The following is a 26,259-nucleotide window of genomic DNA, read 5'->3' on the forward strand; positions in this document are numbered from 1 at the left end:
TAACATATGTATTAATGAATGTCTCAGCCATGCTTTAGACGCTGGTGCATTATGTAGGATCGACGACTCGAGACTCAGCAGTTCATACTGTATGTTAACACATTAGACCAGATGATATGCCTGTCCATCAATAAGGACATAACATCCAAACGCTTCCTTCCCCATCTGCATTGAGGACGTGACATTGTTTCCGTTATCAGTTGACCATCTACTGATGCTTTCCCCCGTCGCTTCAGCAATGTTTAACTGATACTCACTCTGAACTAGCCAGAAGTGCTTTGCATGTTTTAACTGTACATTGCCTCAGTGTGTTTTCTGATGCAAAATCAAAATGGTTGGTGACTCCTCGAATAAATGTATGGAAGTCCCAGGGACTAAATAAGTACGGTGTAAAATGAACGACAAGTAACAAGTATTTTGAAATATTGTTTTATTTTCCAAATGATATAATGTCATTACAGTATATGAGCACACAGCAGTAATTTTATTATCTTAGCTAAATGGACTCGCATACTTTAATGTTGAACATTTAAATTACATACTTAATAGTCCCTCAGAGACAACACGATATGCTAACTGACAATCAGGGCTATTTTTAAGTTCTGTTGTACACAATTTGTTCGATAAATTGTGAAGAATTGTCGGTGTTTGAACAATGTATACCCAAGTCTAGTTTTGGTAATGTTTTGCATTATGAAACAACTTCCGACTCATCCAACGTAACGGACTGCAGATCTACTTATATATAACATTTAACTAGTTGCTCTCCTAAATTAGCGTTACTTTAACATATCATGCAAATATCACCAGATTCACCGAATGTTCTTTTAACGACACCTACCATGAAATCGATTGATGATAATCTGCTTACTGAGATCATTGAATGTGCCTGATTTGTAATCAAACAAGAAAAAAAGACGATGCAAGACGACCTCAAATATTATTATATTTTTAAGACCGCCAGGTCATCAACTTTAAATGTATATTTGATATTATATTAAATGTAGTAGGTAACTTACCGTCTATGTTAAAGCCCTTTCCTTTGTATGCCGTATACCCGTTTGTTTGACTTGCTTCGAATAAAGGGAGATAACTCGAAAGATGCTGTTAGTAGATGCAGAAATGTACTCGCTTAATGACACCATATTCTTGTAGTTGTATGTCGTTCTATCGCTAATGCTAGTGACACTATTTGTGTGCTCTTTTATGTTATGACTGATATATGAATCCCTTTCTCCTTCCCTTTGTTAATGCTACGTCACCACACACTGTTTCCCTCGGTTTTGATACTTAACACACATTTATTTATCTTTTTGCGATTTACGTATACTAAAGACACACATAACTGTTTTCACTTTCGTCTTCGATGTAAGAGGCACGATACAGCTGGTTCTCGAAGTGAGGCTATGGATATCTGTAACTGTTTTTTTCTTTATCGACAATAGTTTTAAAGATATCATAAATTGTTTGCTCTTATCGTAATAAGGAGATATCAGTAATGCTGTATGCATCAAAATGGTGTTTACATCCATATCAGTAATTCATATTTTGTTTCAGTGATAGGAGACAAACATTTTATACAATTACTAACTACTGACTATGTCGACTAATCGGCACCATCAGAGAAGTTGAGGTGAAAATATTAAGATATTGAGGTGACTAACCGCGAAAAAAATGTAGGGATGTTTTATGACAACAATTGAAAATTAAAAAAACATATTACAAAAATACTTTTGACACAATTTTTTATTTCCAATATTATTTTTCTAAGTACATTGATAAAAGTTTTAACACCTTTAAAAACGTGCACTATATGAATATATCTAATCAAACATAAATCAAAATATCACAATTATCATGGACCGTATCTAAGGAAATGGTTTTAAAATGTTTAAGACAGACATTTGTTTACGTTGCAATGACATTTACACTGTTAACAAATAATATGATAGAATGAATAACATTGATATACATATTATTAACAACTTTAAGGATAGATATTGCGGTCGTATGAAAATTGTCATCATTTTTTAAACTTCATTAACTATCTTTTCTAAAAAAAAATGTCATTCTAACCGCGCATTTCTAATTCACTAGTACTTCAGATATGTCAACTGTTAATTTAATATCGCTAAAACATCATAATAGTTTTGTACTTTTTCATTTTGAATGCCTCGCCTTATTGATAAACTGAATCACTGAACCATGAAACACGTATTAATCATACCACAATATGTTGTAAAGACCTTTGTGATTCCACACTTTGGGACACCATGTGTTGGACATCTCGTAGACATGAACCACTAACCCGTTACATTCATATTAAATCACAGTTAAATGGGTGGACAACTGCAAGTAATTATGGCGAAGTGCGGTCTTTTAACTAGTTGACGATGCATTGAGGTAGTGAGATAAAATCTGCTATAACGGTTTTTCGACAAGTTATTCATGTGTACTGTAGCAAACATTGTCATTATTTCGGTTAGTATTAACCAAATACAGCATGCACCATTTCGACAGTATTAATCAAAATCAGTTTTTTTTAAATCTATGATAACACAAACAAATAGCATGAAAAATTGAGAGATCAAATATAATACGGACTAATCTTTTTAAAAGTGACGCGGTGCTACCTTTGTGTTGAAATTCTTTTTGAGGACAACATAAAAACGGAATAAACAGAGCTGTGTGTCTGGATCATGATTTTGATTCCCTTTTGTAAATTTTAGCAGTAAATAGTGTGTACTTGGTGACGCAATTTCAGCCATATGGTTGAGGAAGCACAAAGATTTTCAAAATGGTAAATCTGATCTTAAATTATGTTTTAGCTAAGTTTATATATTACTTAGATTATTGTTATAATAATGTGACACTTCTACACTTCCGTAGCTTAGACTTTTTTGAAAAACAAGACCTTCGGTGTAGCTTTCATTGCTGGTATCGACGAGTCTATATTTAGATCCTATTAAACGTAGAAAAAAACCTACTGGATGAAAATCCTCTCTTGCGAGTTTTTTGTCTCGTCATCCTTGACTCAATATCTGTGATTTTGAAGAAAACAAACAACATTTGTTGAAGGTTGCATATGAATAATGTGTCGATTATGTTATTTAAAAGTAAGCAATCAGGACTTTTGATATTAACCTTTTGAGGAAGGAGTAGTATTGGCTGCTATTATATAGGTGTAATTCTAGATTAAAAATAAGTGCTATAAACATTAGAAACAAACTAATCTGACACCCACTAGGATGATAAAGATATACATGTAGATTGCTGTGGATATGGTCAAAACAATGAATAGTCCGTATCGAGTTACACATCTCAACTAGACAATACTTCCACGTCGACCATTTAAATACACGATTGCCTTTATCTTTTCACGTTTGCCTTTATCTCAGATGATGTCTCCTTTCTCTCCTTCAAAGTTGATTCAGTTCTGTTTAGATCTTCATCACTTTGAATTATAACGACTGTAATGATAATACATGAAAGAGAAATGAAATGGAAATAATACATTACAGGAAAATAACACTATACCTTATCAAAAACAATGGCTATATTTTTTCTTTGAAATGGTAACTTAGTTCGGTTGCACTCAGAATTGGGTAGTCTTTCCTTCCGGAGAATAGGTCACCGGTTTATTACCAGATGTTGAAAGCAATATCTGAACTGTGTAAGTTCATTTTTGGGTTCCTATGTTTTATTCTGAACGATATTTGTTAATGTACTAAGAGAAACGTATACATTGTACATACTTCGGAGAAATCATTCTGTTATAACAAAAGTAGCATTCGTTCTCTTCGCCCCGCCAGTGCAACAATATCCTAAAACAAGACGTTTGAATATACGCTATAATAACATATGAATATTTATAAAATAACATGAAACTCTCAATTAAAATAAGAAAATAAGGATAAAGAAAAAGATCGGTCTTCAGAAATAGCCCTCCGGCATATTGTTTCAGATTAAAATGTCTCCTCGTGCTGCTTCATTGAAAGACGTTTATCATTTATGATGTTTTAGATCATTTTGATAACCGCATCTAAAGTAATATCATCTAAAACCATATAACATAAAACAGGACTATGACGATAACTTAGTGAGTTAACAGAGTTACCTCTCTTTAAGTATGCTGTAGTGTGTGGTCCAATGTTCATGCAAATAGAGTTTAGTTTAAACATATTTTATTGTATCAAATATGTACAATAGGATTGGGCACACGGTTTTCCAACTTATATTAAGCCCTTTACATACAATATTAGGTAACACATACAAAATTATACAAGATGACATTAACAATTAAATAGTATTTTTTGTGAAAGTGTGGATAAGGGAAGGGTAAAGATAGGATGTAAGAAGGTGCAGGTATTTGAAAAGAATGTGACAGAGGCCTTCATTTATATTATCATAAATTATAGTTAAGACATTTTCACTAAAAAAGAAGCATTGTTTAAGACTGCGTTGATGATCTTTCTCGACCCAGATGGCACAAGTACACAATCCACTACGCACGACTTTCGGCTTATCAATGTTCATCATATCTCCTTCCATGGTTTTCCTGCACTTTGTTCATTCCTTTCCTTCTGATATTTCCGTTTCGCAAGTGTCATATGAGTCGCGAAAGATAAAAGACGCAGTATTTGATATAGTTAAAGTAGGTAAACAGTTTATATATATATATATATATATGAATTATTTCAAATACACAATATATCAAATGTATCAAGTACTGAAGAGAGATATGTTGGAAAATATAAGGAAGGCTTGCACAATTGTAACTTGAATAGAAAGAGGTAGGTGATAGAGAATGTACAGATGTAAAATCAAAATCTTTTTGTATCGTTAATATATTTCTGAGTGTGCAGAAATATTTTTTCATTGTCTGCTTTAGATAATTCTTGACTGCGTGAATAATTTTAGAAAATTTATGTAGAATAAAAACTGTTTGGATATCAATATAGAGTATGTACGTTGGTAGAAACAGACGATCGCCACCCTAAACTGAGCTAAATCACTACCCATGATCATCAATAATTAGTACATCTCGTATAGGGTGATGGTCGGGTGTGTACCATAATACATTTGTAAATATAAATAACTGGACACTCAGGCAAGAAGACAGTTCTATTGCTGAAGTAAAGACAGAATGGGTGAAAGGTAATGAAGGTGAATAAACAAAAAATGTGAAAGGGAAGAAAGGTGAATGGAAAAGTGGGAAAAATGAAAGAAAGATAAGTAAACAAAATAGGAACAAAATGACTAAAAAGAAAAAGAACCACATTTGGATGTTTGGCAGGATAGTGCGAACTACATTAATTTAATAGGAATGATTTATAAACAAAGAAAACTGTTTTATATACAATCGAGAACCAGGTAACATTTAGCTGATCGTACCGATGTGTATTGAAAAAAATCATAATAAACAACAAATTTGACATTCTTTGAGTATCACACAACATACCGTTTGAATATTTATCACATAAGATTACTTGTATTCAAACTGAAAATGATAATAACAATAAAACTGAACACTCGCAGGATTGTATCTACCAGTGTACATGTATATAGAACAACCGAATGTAAACTGTATGTTTTGTTTTGTTGTTGTTTTCTTACAGATAAATTGAATAATCTCGTGCATTTAATAATCGAAATAAAAGGAAACTTATAATTATGAGGCACTTATGTTGTTTTTACACGTGCCTTACGATATAACTTTACCATTTATCAATGGTATGCCTAAATTAACGCTGGACAGATTTGTAATAGTATTCAAACGTTAGTGTAATACTCAAGATCATCTGCATTACATATTTGAAAAATCATGATACATTAATGATAACGTGTCATCACTGTTGATGATCAAAAGTAGTGATCAGGTTGTAACTTCCAAACCATGATATACTTTATAAACTAATGGACATAATAGAGCAGATCAATAGTAATAGCATGTTCAAAGATAATGAAAATCAACTGACTATAGTTAGCTTACACGTACAACCATTTTCACGGATTACACAATCATCCATCTGTCATCTGTCGCCTGTAACATCTTGCCACTCACCTTTGGTTTGCTAAAGATCGGTGTAACCGCCGCGCTTCTCTAGAATCATTTAGTATTAAAATAGTCTTTATCCCAAACCAGACATATTACAAGTCTATTTTCCCGCCTAAACATTTACGTCATTAAACCGGTTCATATGGATTTCATATTTCAAACACCTATGACATACATGTGTGCCTGCATGAATTAAGATTAAAATTAAGATTATAGTCAAGGTCATACAGGTCAGATATGCTACACCAGTACAATTGTTGTAGAACACCTTTATATCAAAGACCGATTGCCGAATAGACATACGTCTGTAACATGATAGACACACGGCAAAATAAGTTTTTAATGTATGACCTTTATCACTCTTGAAGGTCACGGTAGTAAAATGTTGAAAAATATGCTTAAATATCATTTTACATTAACATTTACATTTTACATTATCAGCTGAGGTATTTATCATGTATGGTATATATGCATATGCTTACAATCGAATGACCTTGACATGCATTCAAGATCGCAAAGGTCAAAGCAATCGATTAATGAATGCAGTCATTTTGAGAGCACAATATAGTTCAAGTTACATTAGCCGAAAAGTTCATAAGATGTGCTTTCACGTTTACATCGTCCTTTGAATACTGTTAGATATGGCCTGATCAGACGCGCAGTGTTACACGCTAATGATCACATTTAAGATATACAGAACATGTTTAAACAAAAACGGCGGCTTCATTTAAGATAAATCACACAAAAATTTGAGATTACATCTAAAGATATAATATATTTAAATATTCCATCTTAGGCATTGATCCGTTCAATGCACATGTATGTTTCACAAAAAGTTATATAATTTGTCTTCCATCTATGTTGCATTTGTTGAATGTTGTAAATATGTTTCTCTACTCAATACATTGTGTAAAGAGACAAATAATAGTTTGAAGTTAGAAAGTCCAGAAACACGACTGGTAGCGATCCATTCGGTTTATTATATTGCAACAGATCCATTAAAATGTAATTTGAACATTTTTTTTAAACTTAAAATCTTTTAAGTGACAGCCTCAACTAAACTACAAGTATGGTCACTGTCTAGACCCAGTAGGTAGCTAAATCAACTGAAAGTTTGTCGGTCATTGTCTACAGTTTATTCGTCGAAGCCCAGATGAGTAGAACTTTTTACGATAGTCTTACTCATGTGTTATTTATGTTTATATTTGTGGTCATCATAACGTGCATGTCTGTTTGTCCATTCATCTATCCGTCGGCCTGTCCATTCATTGATTTGTTCGTGTGTTTGTTTTTCTGAGTTAATGAAATGATATCTAGTAGTATGTTCGTGTAGTATGCAGTGTGTCCTATCTGTAAGGACGTGTGCAGAGACAGATTAATAGACGGATAGAAGGAAGGACACGTTAAACCCGGGTACAACTAGATTCGTTCGTTCGTTCTTTTTTGTTCGTTTGCTCTTTTCGTTCGGTAGTTATTGTTTTCTTTCTTTCTTTCGACCGTGCGTTTGTTTGTTATTTCGACCGTTCGTTTGCTCATTACAGGTAGTTCGATTTGATGCAAAAAGAAAACGTATTAGGATGATCGATAGCATGATCATTTGCTGGATGGAAATCCTGTATTTTGATCGCGATCAAATCAAGTATTTACATTGTCATTGGCAAGTTCCAGGCATAAATAATGGTTGTCTAGTGGTGCAATATTTAAATGATGATTATCATGTGTTTCATTGAAATGGCGACCATTTTGCACATATGCAACCTCTTTAGCAGGGTCATTATGTTACTATGCCATAATAGGCACGCGTACATAGATACGACCTTGTTACGATATAGTCCTGGCTATGTGAGACATTTAGTTACTTCCTAGTCTATAAATAGAAAATAAAATACGGGTGGATGGATCAAAAGGCCCGACAATCGTAAAACACGACGTCACGGTAGGTTGGGTACACGTCCTAATTAGCACACAAATAACCCGGAAGGTCAGTGTTGTGTAAATCCCGGGTCACGTTCATTGCACTAACCGCACGTTGTCTTAGAGTAGGTTAGGGCCCAATGGCCTATATCTCTGTCCAAACGGTTATATTCTTCATGTCGTAACATCGACTTGTTCTTATTATTTTGTTTCCATTTAATACACAGACAACAATATATTGCAATGTTAGGATTAAGATAAATGTAAACAATACTTATATAAGACTATCTCTCCTTATTTACATACATATGCTAATGCTGACACAAAGTAGAGCATTATGAACTAGCTATGTGTTGCAATAACAAAAACAACGTGTCTAATTGGGAAAACGAGAGGGAATATGAATGGAAAACGGAGGAACGAAAAAGATGGGATGGGATGGAGATTGTGTGTGTAGTATAGATCATCATATGAAGTAAGGGATAATCTTATGGATACTTAATCAGCATGTCAAACTGCATGAACCCTAAATGTAAAGATATGAGCAAAAACTTGTTTCGGCACTTATAAAACAAATTAACTATAATTTACAAATTAATTTAGTTCGAGAAATAAAATAATGGCAGGAGCATTGTATTAGGACAGTAAATTTGATCAGTTCTTCGTGAATGAGTGGTTTAAATAACTTATTTTCGCTGTCGCTAACAATAATCTAATTTTGCGTTTTATGCCTAATATGCTGAAACTACGCGAGATTGAATCACATACAATACAAATACATATAATGAAACTTACCTTATAAGATATGTACGTTTTATATATAACTTTTACATACATGTTTGACGTTTTTTGTAATCTGTCTACAATTTTGTCGTCTTTTGTAATCTGTCTTTACTTTTGAACTTTTTCATATAAGTATCATATATAATAAAACTTAACTTATTAGATATGTACGTTTTATATATACGTGTAACTTTGACATATAAGTTTTATATATAATAAGTTATAACAATACAACATTCTTGTATAACTGTTCATAACAGATAAATATTTGTAAACCGTCGTTATTAAATCCGGAGATATCAGTTATGCTACAGTACTATGACATGACATATGTCATTATTGCACGTAATTATTTTGTTTGTTTTGTTTAATTTCCAGAACATAATGTTATTATATAATTAAAGCATAATCTTGCTTTTGTTGTGATTCCCTTGTGTATAAGGAGTATCTATGATGTAAATAAATAAAATATCCACTCTAGGAGATAAAAACAAGGATAGATAAGGGGAGAGGATTAGGGCTAATGCATAAACGAAAAGAGCATATAACTAATTCTAAGAAATCTGTTTGACGTCTTTTGTAATCTGTCTACAATTTTGACGCTTAAACGTGATTAATTCCTTCCTTATCTAATCGAAAACCATTTCCTGTGCCACAAGTTTTCTTGTTTAAAAGTATGTTGCATTAACCCTATGAGACTTAACACCAACACAAATGTCTCATCGAACAGAACCATAAATCACAATTTATTCTCAATGACTTTAATTGTTAACCTGTAATTTGATACTACTATTAGACTACACCCACCTCTCATTAATTTCATGTCGGTGATATTCTTTGTTAACGTAATTCTCAAGATCATATAAGGAGAATTAATATACACCCTCAAACCATGGAATAAGGAAATCGAGTCTAATATGTATAAATTCAAATTGATTTCCTTATTGTTTAAATAATATATATCATCTGTAGGTGTTTTATTGGTGATCTGACCAGGAAGAGTGACATACAAAAATGTAGGTTTTAATTCTTACCGAATAAAACACTGAAGGAGTATCTATTTCTCACGATAGAAGTTAAATGTCAACCTAACATAAAAAGCCTAAAGAACGAATCACCATTCCGATTCCATTATGGCGTAGTATTTGTTGTAAAAATTCTGTAAAAAATCGAACAAAATGTATTGTTTCTTTATTTTATGATGTTAGCAGAATAAGGACCTCCTAGTTTAAATGCATTCTAATTCCATTCAAGCAAACCTAGTAATTAAATTTGACAGATTTATAGAAATTTTTTTAAAGATCTTATTTAGATAAAACAAACCTTAGGAAACATCTTTGAAATGTATGTACAGCATTTTACCCTTCATTTAATCACGTGCTGGAAAAAGCCTGTCTACTGTAATTAAAATGCATTTGAACCAGGAGGTTATATTGCGGCATGTCCAGTTAATGATTTAATGAAGGGTAAAATGCTGTACAGAGATTTCAAAGAACAAGATGTTACTTAAGGTTTATTTTATCTAAGTAATTTCTATAAAAAATATTCTTTCTTTAACACTAAAATATATTATGGAGTATACAAATAACTATAATGAAATAATAAACATTTCTTACTAACATATGCAATAGGAATTATCGAAAGACAAAGTAATTCTTTCCCTTCTAATACATGTTTCTTGTGTTGAGATTTAAAATATGCAATCTACAATAGTAACATTTTCGACAAAATTGGATGTTTAGTTGTTTAGACATAAAGCTATATAATCGATTGGAATTTAAATGCTTATCAGACTTTGAAACTGGCAATCGAACAAATATACATATGGATTATGAGACTATGTCGAAATTTATCATATTGTCAGGTTAATATCACGGAAGTCTTTAATTGTTTGAAATTATACTTATAATTGTTTATAATTGTGTAATATTACTTTAGAAATATTTCTTAGAGTAATCCGAAAATATTTCCTAGTCAGACTATTTTCGTGTTAGTGATGTTGGTCGTTTTTGGTAAATTATATGAGTTACATTTCAGTGTATCAAAATGTTTCCTAAAGATTAGTTTTTGGTTTGGAAATCCCTGAAAGAAGATAGCATTGTTCTTTTTCTCACAGGATTAAACTTTAATTTTGGACGCATTGAGCATATGATAAATTCCGTCCATTGTTTTATTTATATGGCGTGAACTTGTGGCAAAACTGATTTACAAATCATATGATTATATTCCACAGAATTAAAAAGACTATTTCAGTAACAGTGACCAAATATAGCATAAAATATAGACACATATCCAGTGTTATTGTTAGACACGTGCTCGTTATTTGACGTTTTTATAAAACAACTATGGAAAAAGATAAAAACATACAATGACAGTAGGTATCAGTGTTTAATGACACAGTAATCTGAATTACACTAACTAGCAATGAAAGATTTTTGGGGTTATTGATAAGGTCTTTTATCGACCTCGCAAAATTTAAATCAAAGCTCAATGTCGAATTCCTAAGTCGGTAGATATTTCTGTTCATATAAACTAAATCTAAGACCTGCATAGATTTCGGAACAATGTTTTAGGTTTGTGAATTATCGGAAGGAAACTTGACTACATAATAAGCGTTTCTAACCAAACATAACACTGGTTGTATATATCATAATATCAACTCATGCCTGGAATTCCTAGTTTTCACATGTCATATCACCTTCCTGTTTACAACATGAAAACATTCATTATACAATATGTAGTCAAAACTTTTCACATTTTATTAAATATATTTGTTATGAAATATCACATGGTAAAACATTTTAAACATTACAATTGTTATAAACAATGAATAAACAGTTGTAGTAGAATATAGATAGAAATAAATTAGGAATATATGTATTTAGTGAGTGAATAATGTTTTCTGTTGGGATGGGCTTATATATCATTCAAAACATGGATGTATGGGTGGCAACTAACAAATGGCAGGCTGTTTTTATTAGATTTGACCACTTCTGAAGATTTCAACAAAGAAATAGGATTTGTATTAACGGTATGGCATTGTATTGATAGTTAGGTTTCTCTCCGAAAAAGGAATTTATATGGGCATTTGCCCCCAATCGCTAGTTTGTTCCCTCTTGTTAACAATATTCTTTTTTATAGTTTCACCAATGATTATCAAGCCCGAGATAAGTGTATATGATTTGGTATGTACGTGTGTTTGCAAAGAGGAAGTTGCACCGAGAACCTATTTGCAATGTCTTCCTATTTAAGGAACGTAGCTCCACCCACTTTGAGTAAGGAGAGGTCATAGTCTACAGAGGAAATGGCGGGCTCTGATTCTAAGGTAGGCAAGCACAACAATACGCTTCGAAAGCGAGCATTTTGCTTTCATAATGGCTTAATGTTGTAAACAGATATATTGATCGGTTCTGATATTTGTGAAAATGTATGAAAATATGAAAAATGGTAAGTCTCTTACAACATTCATAACGATGAATTCATAGAGTGAATAAATGTTCCAAATCAAATATACAAAGAGAACACAATATGTTTGATGTTTTGTTTGATATCAAGAATTTTATTTTGCAATTTGGTTTAAAACTGCAAAATAATGTATCCTTAAAACATTTTCATTTTATCTTGAAATTAACACTGTTAATATGTATTGCTTAAGACATTTCCAACTTTGACAATATTTTATATAACAGTGTTATATTAGCCATATATGTTTAGGCTTATTTTATTACACTGGTTGATGCATGTTATACATACAAATGACAAGACTCGCCTATCCAATCTCAATGCCTTACCGTTAGACACGTGTGTATGAGTAAAATTGTTGCCATGGCGACATAACTACTTTATCACATTACTCAGTTGCAGCTGAAAACTAGATTTAGACTTTCGAATCATAATCTGTATCATCGGTGTGACACATTATTTTAGTTTAAATTGTAGTTTGTAATGTAAATTAAAAAAACAACCCCATATATGTCAGTTTAATTCATTGCAGGTACTTAAATTTCAACAACTATTTGACAAAATGTGTTAACAAAAAAGTTTAATGGCAATTTTCAGTATTCGTAGTAAAATATTAATATGCCATGAATTGTAAAGTGATGCCCCGATGACATTGCAGTTTATATTGTGACATTTTGTGACCTACTAGCACAGTATATGCGATTTGTGATGTAGACTATTTCCTTTTGCGCTGGTTGTTATAGAATTCCTAGAAGCCCTTGCGCGACGTTTCATTGTGTAGTGAAGTTGCTCATTTTTTCCGCCTCTGTTATGTTCCGTGATATTTCCATGTATGGGCATCGTTCAATAATAATATGCTCAATGCGGCGTATTCTTGTGGTGTGGTCAATAACATGTTTACTTTTTTATTAATGGAATATATATTGTGATGGTTGACCTGAATTTCTATATTTATAATTACATTTACCAAATTATAAATGAAAATGCCATTTAAAACAAACGAGTCCCTGGCTTAGCTTATTCATGATTAGCTATCCCAGTCTCCTTGAGATATATTTAAGTATTTATGGAATCTGATCGTTGCAGTGATAATCACATTTCCAGCGTCCTCGTTTAACCCATGACAATGTCATGTTTGTTTCATATTTTGTGTTTAACTATGTATCTAATGAAAATGTGTTTTACACTGTGAAGCGGCCATGGGTACTCATGCTTGTCTCTATCATTGGAAAACTGGCATATAACATTATACGGTCATTACTGTTAGTTAGAAGTTATTTTAAATCAACGTATTTTATCAATGATTGTGGTGTGCTAGTACAGAAGGAGATAGCTTTGTGTTGTTATAGAACGTGTTAATCAACTCTGTCTTGCTGTTTGCATTATGTTTACTTTGTCTGTTTGTTATATAACGAATCTGACAAGTTTTAGCACATCTGCTTCTTGCTGTAGAATTCCAGAGGCTCTTTGGTACAACAATGAATATATGGCAAAATCAATTCTGATTATTTCACTATATACTGCCGATATAAAATGTGTCGTCATCAAGTATGTCTACATTGTCTAGACTAGAATAACAAAGCAGTATATTTGATTTGGCTTCAGATAATGCTGTAGAAACAATAAATTGTTCTTTAATTGTTAGACTGAGTCCGCGTCTTACCGAGTGAAGACATAAACGATATACGCATCAATCAGAACGATATCACATTTACCAGGAAGTTCCTCTTTAACATCCTTATGCAAGATTCTTTTTTAAATATGTGAATCGAAACAAATATATAATAAAACGTTATCACTTCATGGAAAGGGAGGACATTCACACTGAAAATGAATGTCGTCTGGAGTACGGGCGAACATGCTGCATCGCATTGAAGGTTAACATTCCATTTATCGTTTTTCATATCGATGCATTCCTATTTAATTTGATTTTGTAGCATTTTCAATTACACATTGACATTTGAAGCAACAATTTGATTTTCATTCCACATTAGAAATGACCTTTCAGATACACCAGACATTCTTGATGAATGCTTGTATTTTTTACGTCAAATAAACAGTAAGACCTCGATAAATATAATTTGAGCACAGCGTATGTGCACAAACCAATAAATCATCTCGAGTTATAAGGACTATTCAGAACCCTGATTGAGTTTATAGCGCTAAAATATATTAAATGCAATAGCTCAAAGACGAAAAGCAATCGGCTTCATATAAGATAAGTCAGTTTAAACCTAGCTTACACACTAGAAATTGGTGCCTGAACATTTATACTGTCTATCGAATTACGTCCTTAAGAAAGTTATTCCCTACATATATCATACATATAACGTTCTCGGGAAACATAGTTTATCTCGGGGAAACAAATCTTGATGTCTCCCTCACACCAGGGCAATACATATTTTAATATTCCAAATTTATAACTGCATATGCATAAAACTGTATAGACTACTGTACCAGTGTACACCGAGTAGACTTAATGGACAGAAGTGATATTTAACAAAAAAAAATATAACATCAATATTCCTCAACAATTTCAAATGTGATAAAATGTTATCAACAACTTGTAATCTATAACAGCACATTTCTATATGTCTTATAGTATTTCTTATGAAAACACCCGATATGTTCCGAGGCGGATACTCGACAGGGAAAATAGAAAGAAGTGGGTTCCGAGAAAGATACTCGATATTTGTTACCCGGACACGTGACACTGTTAAACCAATCACCGGTGCTGTTCGATGAGGAATGAAAATATAATTTGCAGTAATTTTCAATACAGAAAACATTTTGTATTTGTTTATTTCATGTTAAATGATATTTTCATAAGTCATAATTCTATATTACACAGTCCATTAAAAAAGAAAATAAAAAAAAATGATAAATGGATCCGCTTATTTATGAATTCACCAGAATTAAATTCATATAAATTAAAGGTTGTCATTAGAAAATATTTACGGATACCGGTATAATTTACAGTTTACGAGCCTATGAGCTCAAGCAGAATTGTAAATATTAGAAATAAGCGAGCAATCCGAAGTAAAGCTTGGTTAATGTGTTTTGCGGAGTCTCCAATATATGACGTTGACAGATCGGGTTATCAAGACATGTTCGTGATAAGACGGTCTAGAGTTGTAATCCAGGAAGTACAACTTCACTGTGTCTAATATAGAACTCTTATGTGTGTTTCATGTTTTGTGATGCATAGCCATACAAGTATAGCCAGTTCCACTTCCATATGCTTTCATTAAACATGGGCTAGGTGTGGAGCCAGCTAATTCTAAATATTATTGTAATACATTATAAAGGATATAGTCAATCTAATAAAAAATACATCATGTATGTCGTTCTCCTCACAGACATTATACAGGTAGTGACTTACTGTTCTTAAAATCAGATTCTGATGTAGACACCGAAATGCATTACTAATTGTTTTTTTTTTCAGTTTAATGACGTTAAGGGTATCTAGTTTCGCATACAGCATACGATTTTTGTACCACAACATAATGTTATTACTGCGTTAGTATTGCTGAATCCGTATAGATCTTTAAAAACACTATAATTATGTTTAAGCAGAAAAGATAATGATCGTCAAGATAAAAACAGTAATTTTGAAATTAGCTAAAACTATTGAATATCAATTGTCGCCTTCGTCGAGGTGAGTTTAATTTATAGTTATTTCCATCACATCGTACGTTAATCAATACCTTGAATTATAATACAAAGAAAATTTATTGAATCATGTTAGCTTGCTAGAAAAAGGAAGATGGTGGTGATCAGGACCATCTTATAGGCATGAAAATTCTAACGTACAATTCATTATGAAAATCTTATTTTTTTAAAGACATATTATAAAATACCGTAGTTACCAAGTGAATTTCTTTTCATTTTCTGTAGTAGCATCGAAGTGTATTTACATTGAGGAAAGTGCATGATATGTTTAGTGCATTACTAATCATGATTTAAAGTACAATATTATGTTTTCGTAATATTTTTCAATCGTAAAAAAAATTACCAAATTTCGCCAAATGATAAAGTTGATATCCTTATGGGGATATTTTCTAATTAAAGATGTCGTAGTTAATCGTGATTGTAGCAATGATGGGGGAATACCAGGGGATCCAGCTGTTACGCTCTTTTGGTGCCACAGTCCACACGTGGGTAAACATCACACATGAGAACCGCTTTGTATAACCTTTGATCCAGGTATGGTCAATTGATAGATGTTAACAGACGACGCTAACGCATTGTCATCTAATTTTCGTCGTTTTTTATAAATGAGCCTCTTTAAACACTAGTTACAATCCTACTTAAAATCTTCAAACTCATTAAAAATCAGAGATTGGTCATATGAAACAGTTTGGGAGTTAACCATGGAAAGTCAATTATTATGGATTAAGAGAGTATTAAGCGAACGTACATTTTTGCACGAGAGCATAAAATGCACTCTACACAGGTAAGATGGAAGCGACTGAGGGGTTATCTCTACTTAGTAATACTTCGCTCTTTTGTAGTTTTGGCGTACAAGTGCTTGTTTAAAGTCGTCAGAATGGAGTATATATTTCTACTGAAGTATTGTGTTTTTATTTTGGAAAGAGGTACCAGTTTTATAAAGATGAATATTGTAAAATATTGAATAAATCTAAACATGTTATAAATTTCCCCCTTGGTGTCGCTGGGATTTACCTTGTGATCATCCGGGTACGTACAGGCACATAATCTATTTCCAGATATACACATTTAATGTTCTATTTATATATATTTCTAATATGCATTTTTGTTGAAACTGTACAAATTTGAACAGAATTAAATAAAGACAAATTCATAAGGATCATCGATGTTTAGTTTGTAGAGCATTCATAAAACATAATGGGACTTTAATATTTATTTGTTTGACTCCTAAGCTTATCGGAGAAAGCACGCGCTATTCACTTCGAAAGGACAAAGAAAATTAGGTTGCCCCTTACTTTATTTTGTCTAGTCTATATTGTTTGAAAAGTAAAAATAGTTTCGTTCGATAATTGCTGTTTCCATGTTTGAAACTGTGTTTAGCATCAAACGATCATAGCAGTGGATCACATCCTTACGCCAGTGTTGGGAATAAGACTTTTCACACTTTGTCATTCCAAATAAGATACCAGTGTAGTACTCAATACTGAAAACTTATCAATTATGAAGGACGTGCAGAATTTGAATATCTCTCAACAGTTCGTTTCCTATTCATGACATATCATCTATTCTGATTAAAAAGATTACATTTGTTTCAAGCTTAAATCCGTGGTTGTCAAGGAAATGATTAATAGGATCTTCCCCAACCTTGAGGGTAGGACAGTAATCTCTACCTGAGGAGGTGATTCACGACTGTCTAACCCTAGGCCTGCCGAGGTAGACTGTCGTGGATCTCCTCCGAGGGTAGAGATTTCCCCTAGGAAACTCTATCTTACACAAGGAGTTAAGACTGTTCCCACGCACTAGACAATTGCGTTACGCCATCAACACATGCACCGTAACATTGACGTGCTTTAATTTGTCGATTTTGCCATCAATTTTGACGCATTACGACATTTAGAAATGGCAGTAGACCAACCACTTGCAACGTTTAGAAATGGCTGTAGACCGACCATTGTAACGTTTAGAAATGGCTGTAGACCAACAATTGTAACGTTAAGAAATGGCAGCAATCCGACCATTGTCAAGTTTAGAAATGGCCGAAGATCAATCATTGTAACGTTTAGAAATGGCTGTAGACCAACATTAGTAACGTTTGGAAATAGCTGTAGACCAACCATTGTAACGTTTAGAAAGAGCTGTAGACCAACATTTGTAACGTTAAAAAAATGCTGTAAACCAACCATTTTATAGTTTAGAAATGGTGAAGACCAACATTTGTAATGTTTAGAAATGGCTGTAAACCAACCATTGTAACGTTTAGAAATGGCTGTAGAAAAACATTTGTAATGTTTAGAAATGGCTGTAGACCAACATTTGTAACGTTTAGAAATGGCTGTAGACCAACTATTGTAACGTTTAGAAATGGCTGTAGACCAACAATATGTAATGTTTTGAAATGGCTGTAGACTAACATTTGTAATGTTTAGAAATGGCTGTAGACCAACCATTGAAACGTTTAGAAATGGTTGTAGACCAACATTTGTAACGTTTAGAAATGGCTGTAGACCAACATTTGTAACGTTTAGAAATGGCCGTAGACCAATCATTCGTAACGTTTAGAAATGGCAGTAGACCAACAATTGTAACGTTTAGAAATGACTGTAGACCAACATTTGTAACGTTTAGAATTACTGTAGACCAACCATTTGTAACGTTAAGAAATTCTTGTAGACCGACCATTTGTAACGATTAGAAATGACTGTAAATCAACATTTGTAACGTTTAGAAATGACTGTAGACCAACATTTGTAACGTTTAGAATTACTGTAGACCAACCATTTGTAACGTTAAGAAATTCCTGTAGACCGACCATTTGTAATGTTTAAATATGACTGTAGATCAACCATTGTAACGTTTAGAAATGACTGTAGACCGACCATTGTAACGTTAAGAATTCGCTGTAGACCAACATTTGTAACGTTCAGAAATGGCTGTAGACCACCATTTGTAACGTTTAGAAATGGCTGTAGACCAACATTTGTAATGTTTAGAAATGGCTGTAGACCAACCATTGTAATGTTTAGAAATGGCTGTAGACCAAAATTTGTAACGTTTAGAAATGGCTGTAGAGCAAAATTTGTAATGTTTAGAAATGTATGTAGACCAACCATTGTAATGTTTAGAAATGGCTGTAGAACAACATTTGTAACGTTTAGAAATGGCTGTAGACCAACATTTGTAACGTTTAGAAATGGCTGTAGACCAACATTTGTAATGTTTAGAAATCACTGCAGACCAACAATTGTAACGTTTAGAAATGGCTGTAGACCGACCATTTTAACGTTTAGAAATGGATTTAGAACATTTGTAACGTTTAGAAATGGCTGTAGACCAACATTTGTAACGTTTAGAAATGGCTGTAGACCAACATTTGTAACGTTTACAAATGGCTGTAGACCAACCATTGTAATGTTTAGAAATGGCTGTAGACCAACAATATGTAATGTTTAGAAATGGCTGTAGACTAACATTTGTAATGTTTAGAAATGGCTGTAGACCAACCATTGAAACGTTTAGAAATGGCTGTAGACCGACCATTTTAACGTTTAGAAATGGCTGTAGAACATTTGTAACGTTTAGAAATGGCTGTAGACCAACATTTGTAACGTTTAGAAATGGCTGTAGACCAACCATTCGTAACGTTTAGAAATGGCAGTAGACCAACAATTGTAACGTTTAGAAATGACTGTAGACCAACCTTTGTAACGTTTAGAATTACTGTAGACCATCCATTTGTAACGTTAAGAAATTCCTGTAGACCGACCATTTGTAACGTTTAGAAATGACTGTAGATCAACCATTGTAACGTTAATAAAATGACTGTAGACCGACCATTGTAACGTTAATAAAATGACTGTAGACCAACCATTGTAACGTTTAGAAATGACTGTAGACCGACCATTTGTAACGTTTAGAAATGGCTGTAGACCAACATTTGTAACGTTTAGAAATGGCTGTAGACCAACATTTGTAACGTTTACAAATGGCTGTAGACCAACAATTCGTAACGTTTAGAAATGGCAGTAGACCAACAATTGTAACGTTTAGAAATGACTGTAGACCAACATTTGTAACGTTTAGAAATCACTGTAGACCAACAATTGAAATGTTTAGAAATGGCTGTAGACCAACATTTGTAACGTTTAGAAATGGCTTTAGGACAACCATTTGTAACGTTTAGAAATGGCAGTAGACCAACCATTGTAACGTTTAGAAATGACTGTAGACCGACCATTTGTAACGTTTAGAAATAGCCGTAGACCAACCATTGTAACGTTTAGAAATGACTGTAGACCAACATTTGTAACGTTTAGAAATGACTGTAGACCAACATTTGTAACGTTTAGAAATGGCTGTAGACCAACCATTGTTACGTTTAGAAATGGTTGTAGACCAACATTTGTAATGTTTAGAAATGGCTGTAGACCAGCCATTGTTACATTAGAAATGGCTGTAGACCAACAATTGTAACGTTTAGAAATCACTGTAGACCAACAATTGAAATGTTTAGAAATGGCAGTAGACCAACCATTGTAATGTTTAGAAATGGCTGTAGAACAACATTTGTAACGTTTAGAAATCACTGTAGACCGACCATTGTAACGTTTAGAAATGGCTGTAGAACAACATTTGTAATGTTTAGAAATCACTGTAGACCGACCATTGTAACGTTTAGAAATGGCTGTAGACCAACATTTGTAACGTTTAGAAATAGTTGTATACCGACCATTGTAACGTTTAGAAATCACTGTAGACCAACAATTGTAACGTTTAGAAATGGCTGTAGACCGACCATTGTAATGTTTAGAAATGGCTGTAGACCAACCATTGTAATGTTTAGAAATGGCTGTAGAACAACATTTGTAACGTTTAGAAAAGGCTGTAGACCGACCATTGTAATGTTTAGAAATGGCTGTAGACCAACCATTGTAATGTTTAGAAATGACTGTAGACCAACCATTGTAATGTTTAGAAATGACTGTAGACCAACCATTGTAATGTTTAGAAATGACTGTAGACCAACCATTGTAATGTTTAGAAATGGCTGTAGACCAACCATTGTAATGTTTAGAAATGGCTGTAGACCAACCATTGTAATGTTTAGAAATGACTGTAGACCAACCATTGTAATGTTTAGAAATGGCTGTAGACAAACCATTGTAATGTTTAGAAATGGCTGTAGACCAACCATTGTAATGTTTAGAAATGGCTGTAGACCAACCATTGTAATGTTTAGAAATGGCTGTAGACCAACCATTGTAATGTTTAGAAATGGCTGTAGACCGACCATTGTAACGTTTAGAAATGGCTGTAGACCAACCATTGTAATGTTTAGAAATGGCTGTAGACCAACCATTGTAATGTTTAGAAATGGCTGTAGACCAACATTTGTAACGTTTAGAAATGGCTGTAGACCAACCATTGTAATGTTTAGAAATGGCTGTAGACCGACCATTGTAATGTTTAGAAATGGCTGTAGACCAACCATTGTAATGTTTAGAAATGGCTGTAGACCGACCATTGTAACGTTTAGAAATGGCTGTAGACCAACCATTGTAATGTTTAGAAATGACTGTAGACCAACCATTGTAATGTTTAGAAATGACTGTAGAACAACATTTGTAACGTTTAGAAATGGCTGTAGACCAACATTTGTAACGTTTAGAAATGGCTGTAGACCAACCATTGTAATGTTTAGAAATGGCTGTAGACCGACCATTGTAACGTTTAGAAATGACTGTAGAACAACATATGTAACGTTTAGAAATAGTTGTATACCGACCATTGTAACGTTTAGAAATGGCTGTAGACCGACCATTGTAACGTTTAGAAATGGCTGTAGACCAACAACTGTAACGTTTTCCCAAAGACCGTGTAAAGTCGGTATGCTATCTGATAACGCCGATCTTTTATACTCAGTGCAGTTAGGTTACAAACCTTCTGAAACTTAGTTATTTCGAAAAAAAATTAAGCGTCGATTCTTACAAGTTAAACTATCAGCATTTTGCTATTCATGATTACCATATCGACTATATCTTATCGACAGGACGCGTGTTCTCATATTTTTTTGATATGCTTGTCAAATATTTCAAAATGAATGTGTACAATGTATACGTGTATCGATATTCAATATTACTGTTAACAATGTGTTATGTCAATAACCAAGCCATGTCGTAATTGTTTCACAATCTAGGTTAATTATTCACAAGAGGTCAAACATCGAAGGTAAGTCATGGTATGTAAACTCTAGCCTGGATCTAAGACAACCAGCTTTCTTTATTGTCGTACGCCGTCGTCAGCCGTGCATTCTGATTGGATTAGCAGAAATAACAGCTTCCTGGTCGCTACAGGTAAGTCTCCTTCCATTCTAACCTTTCCGGAACAAGACGCAACGCGCTTCTTATAAATAGCAAGACTAATTTGACATTCCTACACGATACATTTAAGTGCATATAAACTAAACAAAATATTAAGAGGGAGCGAAATGAATTAAAAACATTATCTACCGCTTTCCATTATTGGATCAAAATCCAATTGAAGCTTTCAGCTTTTGATCCTCATGTCTAAAGAAAATAACAACAGTTTAACCGGAGATAATGGCGTTTTAATATTTACAAGTGTATGCCGGTAAAACCCAATCAATTAAAAGCCTATATACTGACCCCGATTTCGTTATAGGGTAGTTATTGAATTTGCGATCTTTTTGTCTCGTGAATTCCATCAATTGATAAGTTGGCATGCGTCATCATTATGTCTCAGGTAAATCATGTTACGGTTTCTTGGAATTCTCGCTGTGGTTAGTGACACCCCGTTTTCTGTAAGTCATCGTTCTGCGGTTGAGCTAACATAAACAACTATATGAATACTAAGATACTAGTACAGGTGAATATGCACATCTGTAGTATTCAGATACGTATTTCTTACCGTGTGATTTCATGTGAATGGAAAATGTCTTTGGTATGTAAAGGATTACAAATATTTTATGATTTTAATGCTGAAATAATCTTAGAAATGATTTTGTTTGGAAATACACGGTTTGCCGAATACCTTTATTCAAATATGTTTAGATATCTGCAACGTTTTGTAAAGTTGTGTGAGTTGCAGATTTCATAAGTCCAAATTTAAAAGATAAAGAGTATAATAACTATTATAGATTATTTTAATCATTCAGTTATTATGAAATATTATCAACATACTTTCTGTTCTTGCATTTGTTTGTATCGATCTATTTAAGTGTTTTACCTTACACTGAACGGATTTTTTTCATGTTAAATGAGTAAAATAAACAAATCACAACAAAGCTAATGAGATAAATTGAGAGTACCAGAAGGTAAACAATCAAATGGTGAAAATTATGATACCCTAAGCGTGCCTGTAAAACAAAGGTCTGAAAATGTGGTGACATAATTAAGACTACATACAATAACATAACCAGCGTCAAACAATGCAATTAAAGGGTGGGGTTGCAAAAACCGCCCACTCTCCGATTTCTTTCAAATTTTGTAGTATTAAAAGTCTAGGTACATTATGTTTGTTTTTATCTCTTTTGCTTTTTTGGAAAGGCATAAAGGGTCTGAAATCAGAGTCACCAATTTTGTTACCATGGAAACCAAGCATGTGTCTGTATTATTCTGCATACTTTATAAACGTACTAATTTGTATTTAAATCTGACAATGTCTTATTACCATGACATCCAATCTAACTGAAAAGTGATATCATGTTATTGTGTATGTCTCATAATCCTTATTTACCATTTTCACTTTCATTTGGCATTGTTTTCAGCCTTCAGAGGCCTCCATTTCCTTACCATAGACACCGTTATATTCAGCATACCAAATTATTACTATAGACTAATTTCCACTTAAATCGGAAACTGCACTCTCTATGTTCAAGGTACACTTAGACAAACACTGCCGGAGTTTCCTTTCCTAATTTTGATTTGTAAAAATAATTATTTTTAACTACACTTTACCTAAAAAACTAAAAGTAATGGCTCAGATATAAAGGATACTAAATGATATACTATTGATATCTACTCAAATAATTTATAAATATAACCTTACAATATTTAGCAATAATGTCAAATTTTACATGTTTGTGCAAGTAGTTTTAATGAAAATGAACAAGAATAGTTAAGACTCTTTGGGCCTTTGGAAAATCACAAAAAGAATAAGTCTTGTAATTTTTGAGGGACAACTGAAAAAAGAATATTCGTTGTGCAAAGACTTTATAAATTATAAATTGTTATCTATTCTCATAAGATATCACTAAAAAGAAAAAGAAATATATATATAAGTGCTTTGTTTGTTTGTTTGTTTTATTTTTTTTTATTTTTTTTTAAATATATTTTTTTGGGGGGGGGGGTTGGTGGGGGTGGACGGGGGGACGGAGATATTCATTAAGTGCTATATTCATGGTGTCATTGTGAAATTATATGGTGGTAAATGCAGATTATTAATTACATAAACCAATCGTACGAGCCAATGCATCGTATACATTTACATGTACATTTTACACAGACAGCTTTTCACTGTTGATGAATATTTTAAGTGCATTTCCCATTATGTGATAATATGTTACTGCAGGTATACATCTAAATCACGAGATAAAATCTATAAGCTAATAAATGCTTTACATATAAGAGTTATCTTTCTTGATAAAGCACGTATCCATACAGTAAAGTGAAATAAAATATAAATATTGGTTAAAAACTAGTGGAGGAAATAATGGTTTAAAATTTAACAAAACAGGATTGCATTTGCTCCCATTGTACTAATTTCGATGATAAGACATCAAAAGTGGATTCTGGATTCATTAAGTCTTATTTCATATGATCATCTTACTTATACATGAAATAAAGTAAGATACACAGTTGTATCACTTATTCATTTTCACTTAATTAATTCATGTTATGTTTTCCATGAATAGGTAACATTCCATAAAATGCGAATTTAAACGTAATGGTGTAATTATTTTTCTATTCTAAATAGTGTTTGTTCTTCAGAATATGATTAAAACAACATAAATAACAATAGAGCAAATATTCTGTAACATAAGCATCAGCTTAATGCCGTATTATATATCACTTACCATTATAATGATGGCGTTAATCCGTGCTAACTGACATTTCCTCAGGTAAAACGTAAGGCGATTATAGCGGATGTTGATATCAATGTGGTGGAAATATAGCAACAATACAAGGAAGTGGGTTTTTCCAGGGTTTATATCTGGGTCGGACGGAAACGTAAAAAAGGGTTTTGACAATTACATACACCAGTCCAGAATCATCAATAATGTATCAACAATTAGATCAATATCGATGTAATATTTGATTATAATAGTGATGATCTATGTTTATCGCGATTATCATCAGAATGTTATTAATAAGCTTACAGTAAGTGTTGCAGGCAACACACGTCCCCTGGATTTTTCTAAGCTATGGCCAGTTATTATTGCTTAGTTATGCTATCATTGTATGAAGTTTGAACAAATTCTGTCTAAAGTTATCGTCCGGAAACGAAATCTTTTAAACAAACTATTGTTTTAGTAACGGTGACCTTTTGACCCCAAACGTTGATGTGTTCTCAAACTAAAATTTGCGACAATCTATTTTCAGTAATAGTGACCTTTGTAGTTGATATTTTGAATCTCGAACTGTGTATGTTCATATGCTACCATTGGATGAAGTTTGATCACAATACATTGATTTTTTTTTTCAAGTTATTGTCTGGAAACTAATATTTTGTGAAGATTGATCAAAATACGTTGATGCTTTCTCATGTTATTGTATGGAACAAAATTTGACCAAAATTTTATCCCAAGCTGTATTTTCTCATATGCTACCATTGTGTGAAATTGATCAAAATATGTGGATTTTTTATTTAAGGTATTGTCTGACAACTAATATTTTGTGAAAAAATCTATTCTTAGTAACAGTGACCTTTGTAGTTGGCCTTTTGACCCAAAATTCAATCCCAAGCTTCATTTTCTTATATGCTACCATTGTGTGAAGTTAAATCTTGTCAAGTTATAGTTTGGAAATGAAATTATCTAAACAATCTATTGTTAGTAACAGTAACCATTGTAATTGATCTTTTGACTCCAAAGGCAATCCCAAGCTGTATTTTCTCTTATGCTAGCATTGTTTGAAATTTGATCAAAATCGTTTGATTTTTTTTCTCAAGTTATAGTTTGGAAATGAAATTTTTTAAACAATCTATTTTTAGTAACAGTGACCTTTGTAATTGACCTTTTGACCCCAAATTCAATCCCAAGCTGTATTTTCTCATATGCTACCATTGTGTGAAGAATGATCGATATACGATAATGTTTTCATAAGTTATTGTCTGACAACTTATATTTTGTGAAA

The 26,259-nt window shown here is 32.8% G+C and overlaps 1 protein-coding gene and 1 long non-coding RNA gene across 5 annotated transcripts in view; one reads left to right on the forward strand and one right to left on the reverse strand.

The window, feature by feature from the left end:
- Nucleotides 1-486: 486 nt before the first annotated feature.
- Nucleotides 487-25,055, reverse strand: LOC138329166 (uncharacterized). The gene is made up of 3 exons (XR_011209420.1): nt 24,981-25,055; nt 3,756-3,824; nt 487-3,470 (listed from the first exon to the last, which is right to left on the reverse strand). It is a non-coding gene; the product is annotated as an uncharacterized lncRNA (long non-coding RNA).
- LOC138329164 (transcription factor ETV7-like) overlaps nt 12,019-26,259 on the forward strand; it is a 65,160-nt gene continuing 50,919 nt past the window's right edge. For 2 of the 4 annotated variants that reach the window (XM_069275944.1, XM_069275945.1), the window contains exon 1: nt 22,823-22,846. In XM_069275944.1, coding sequence (XP_069132045.1) covers nt 22,838-22,846 — 9 coding nt within the window. In that variant the 5' untranslated portion in view covers nt 22,823-22,837. Of the gene's footprint in view, nt 12,081-22,108; nt 22,240-22,822; nt 22,847-26,259 lie in introns of those variants that run through there. The other 2 variants (XM_069275950.1, XM_069275952.1) reach the window with 2 other exon arrangements.

This window comes from Argopecten irradians, chromosome 8, assembly GCF_041381155.1.
Source record: "Argopecten irradians isolate NY chromosome 8, Ai_NY, whole genome shotgun sequence".
Classification (NCBI taxonomy): domain Eukaryota; kingdom Metazoa; phylum Mollusca; class Bivalvia; order Pectinida; family Pectinidae; genus Argopecten; species Argopecten irradians.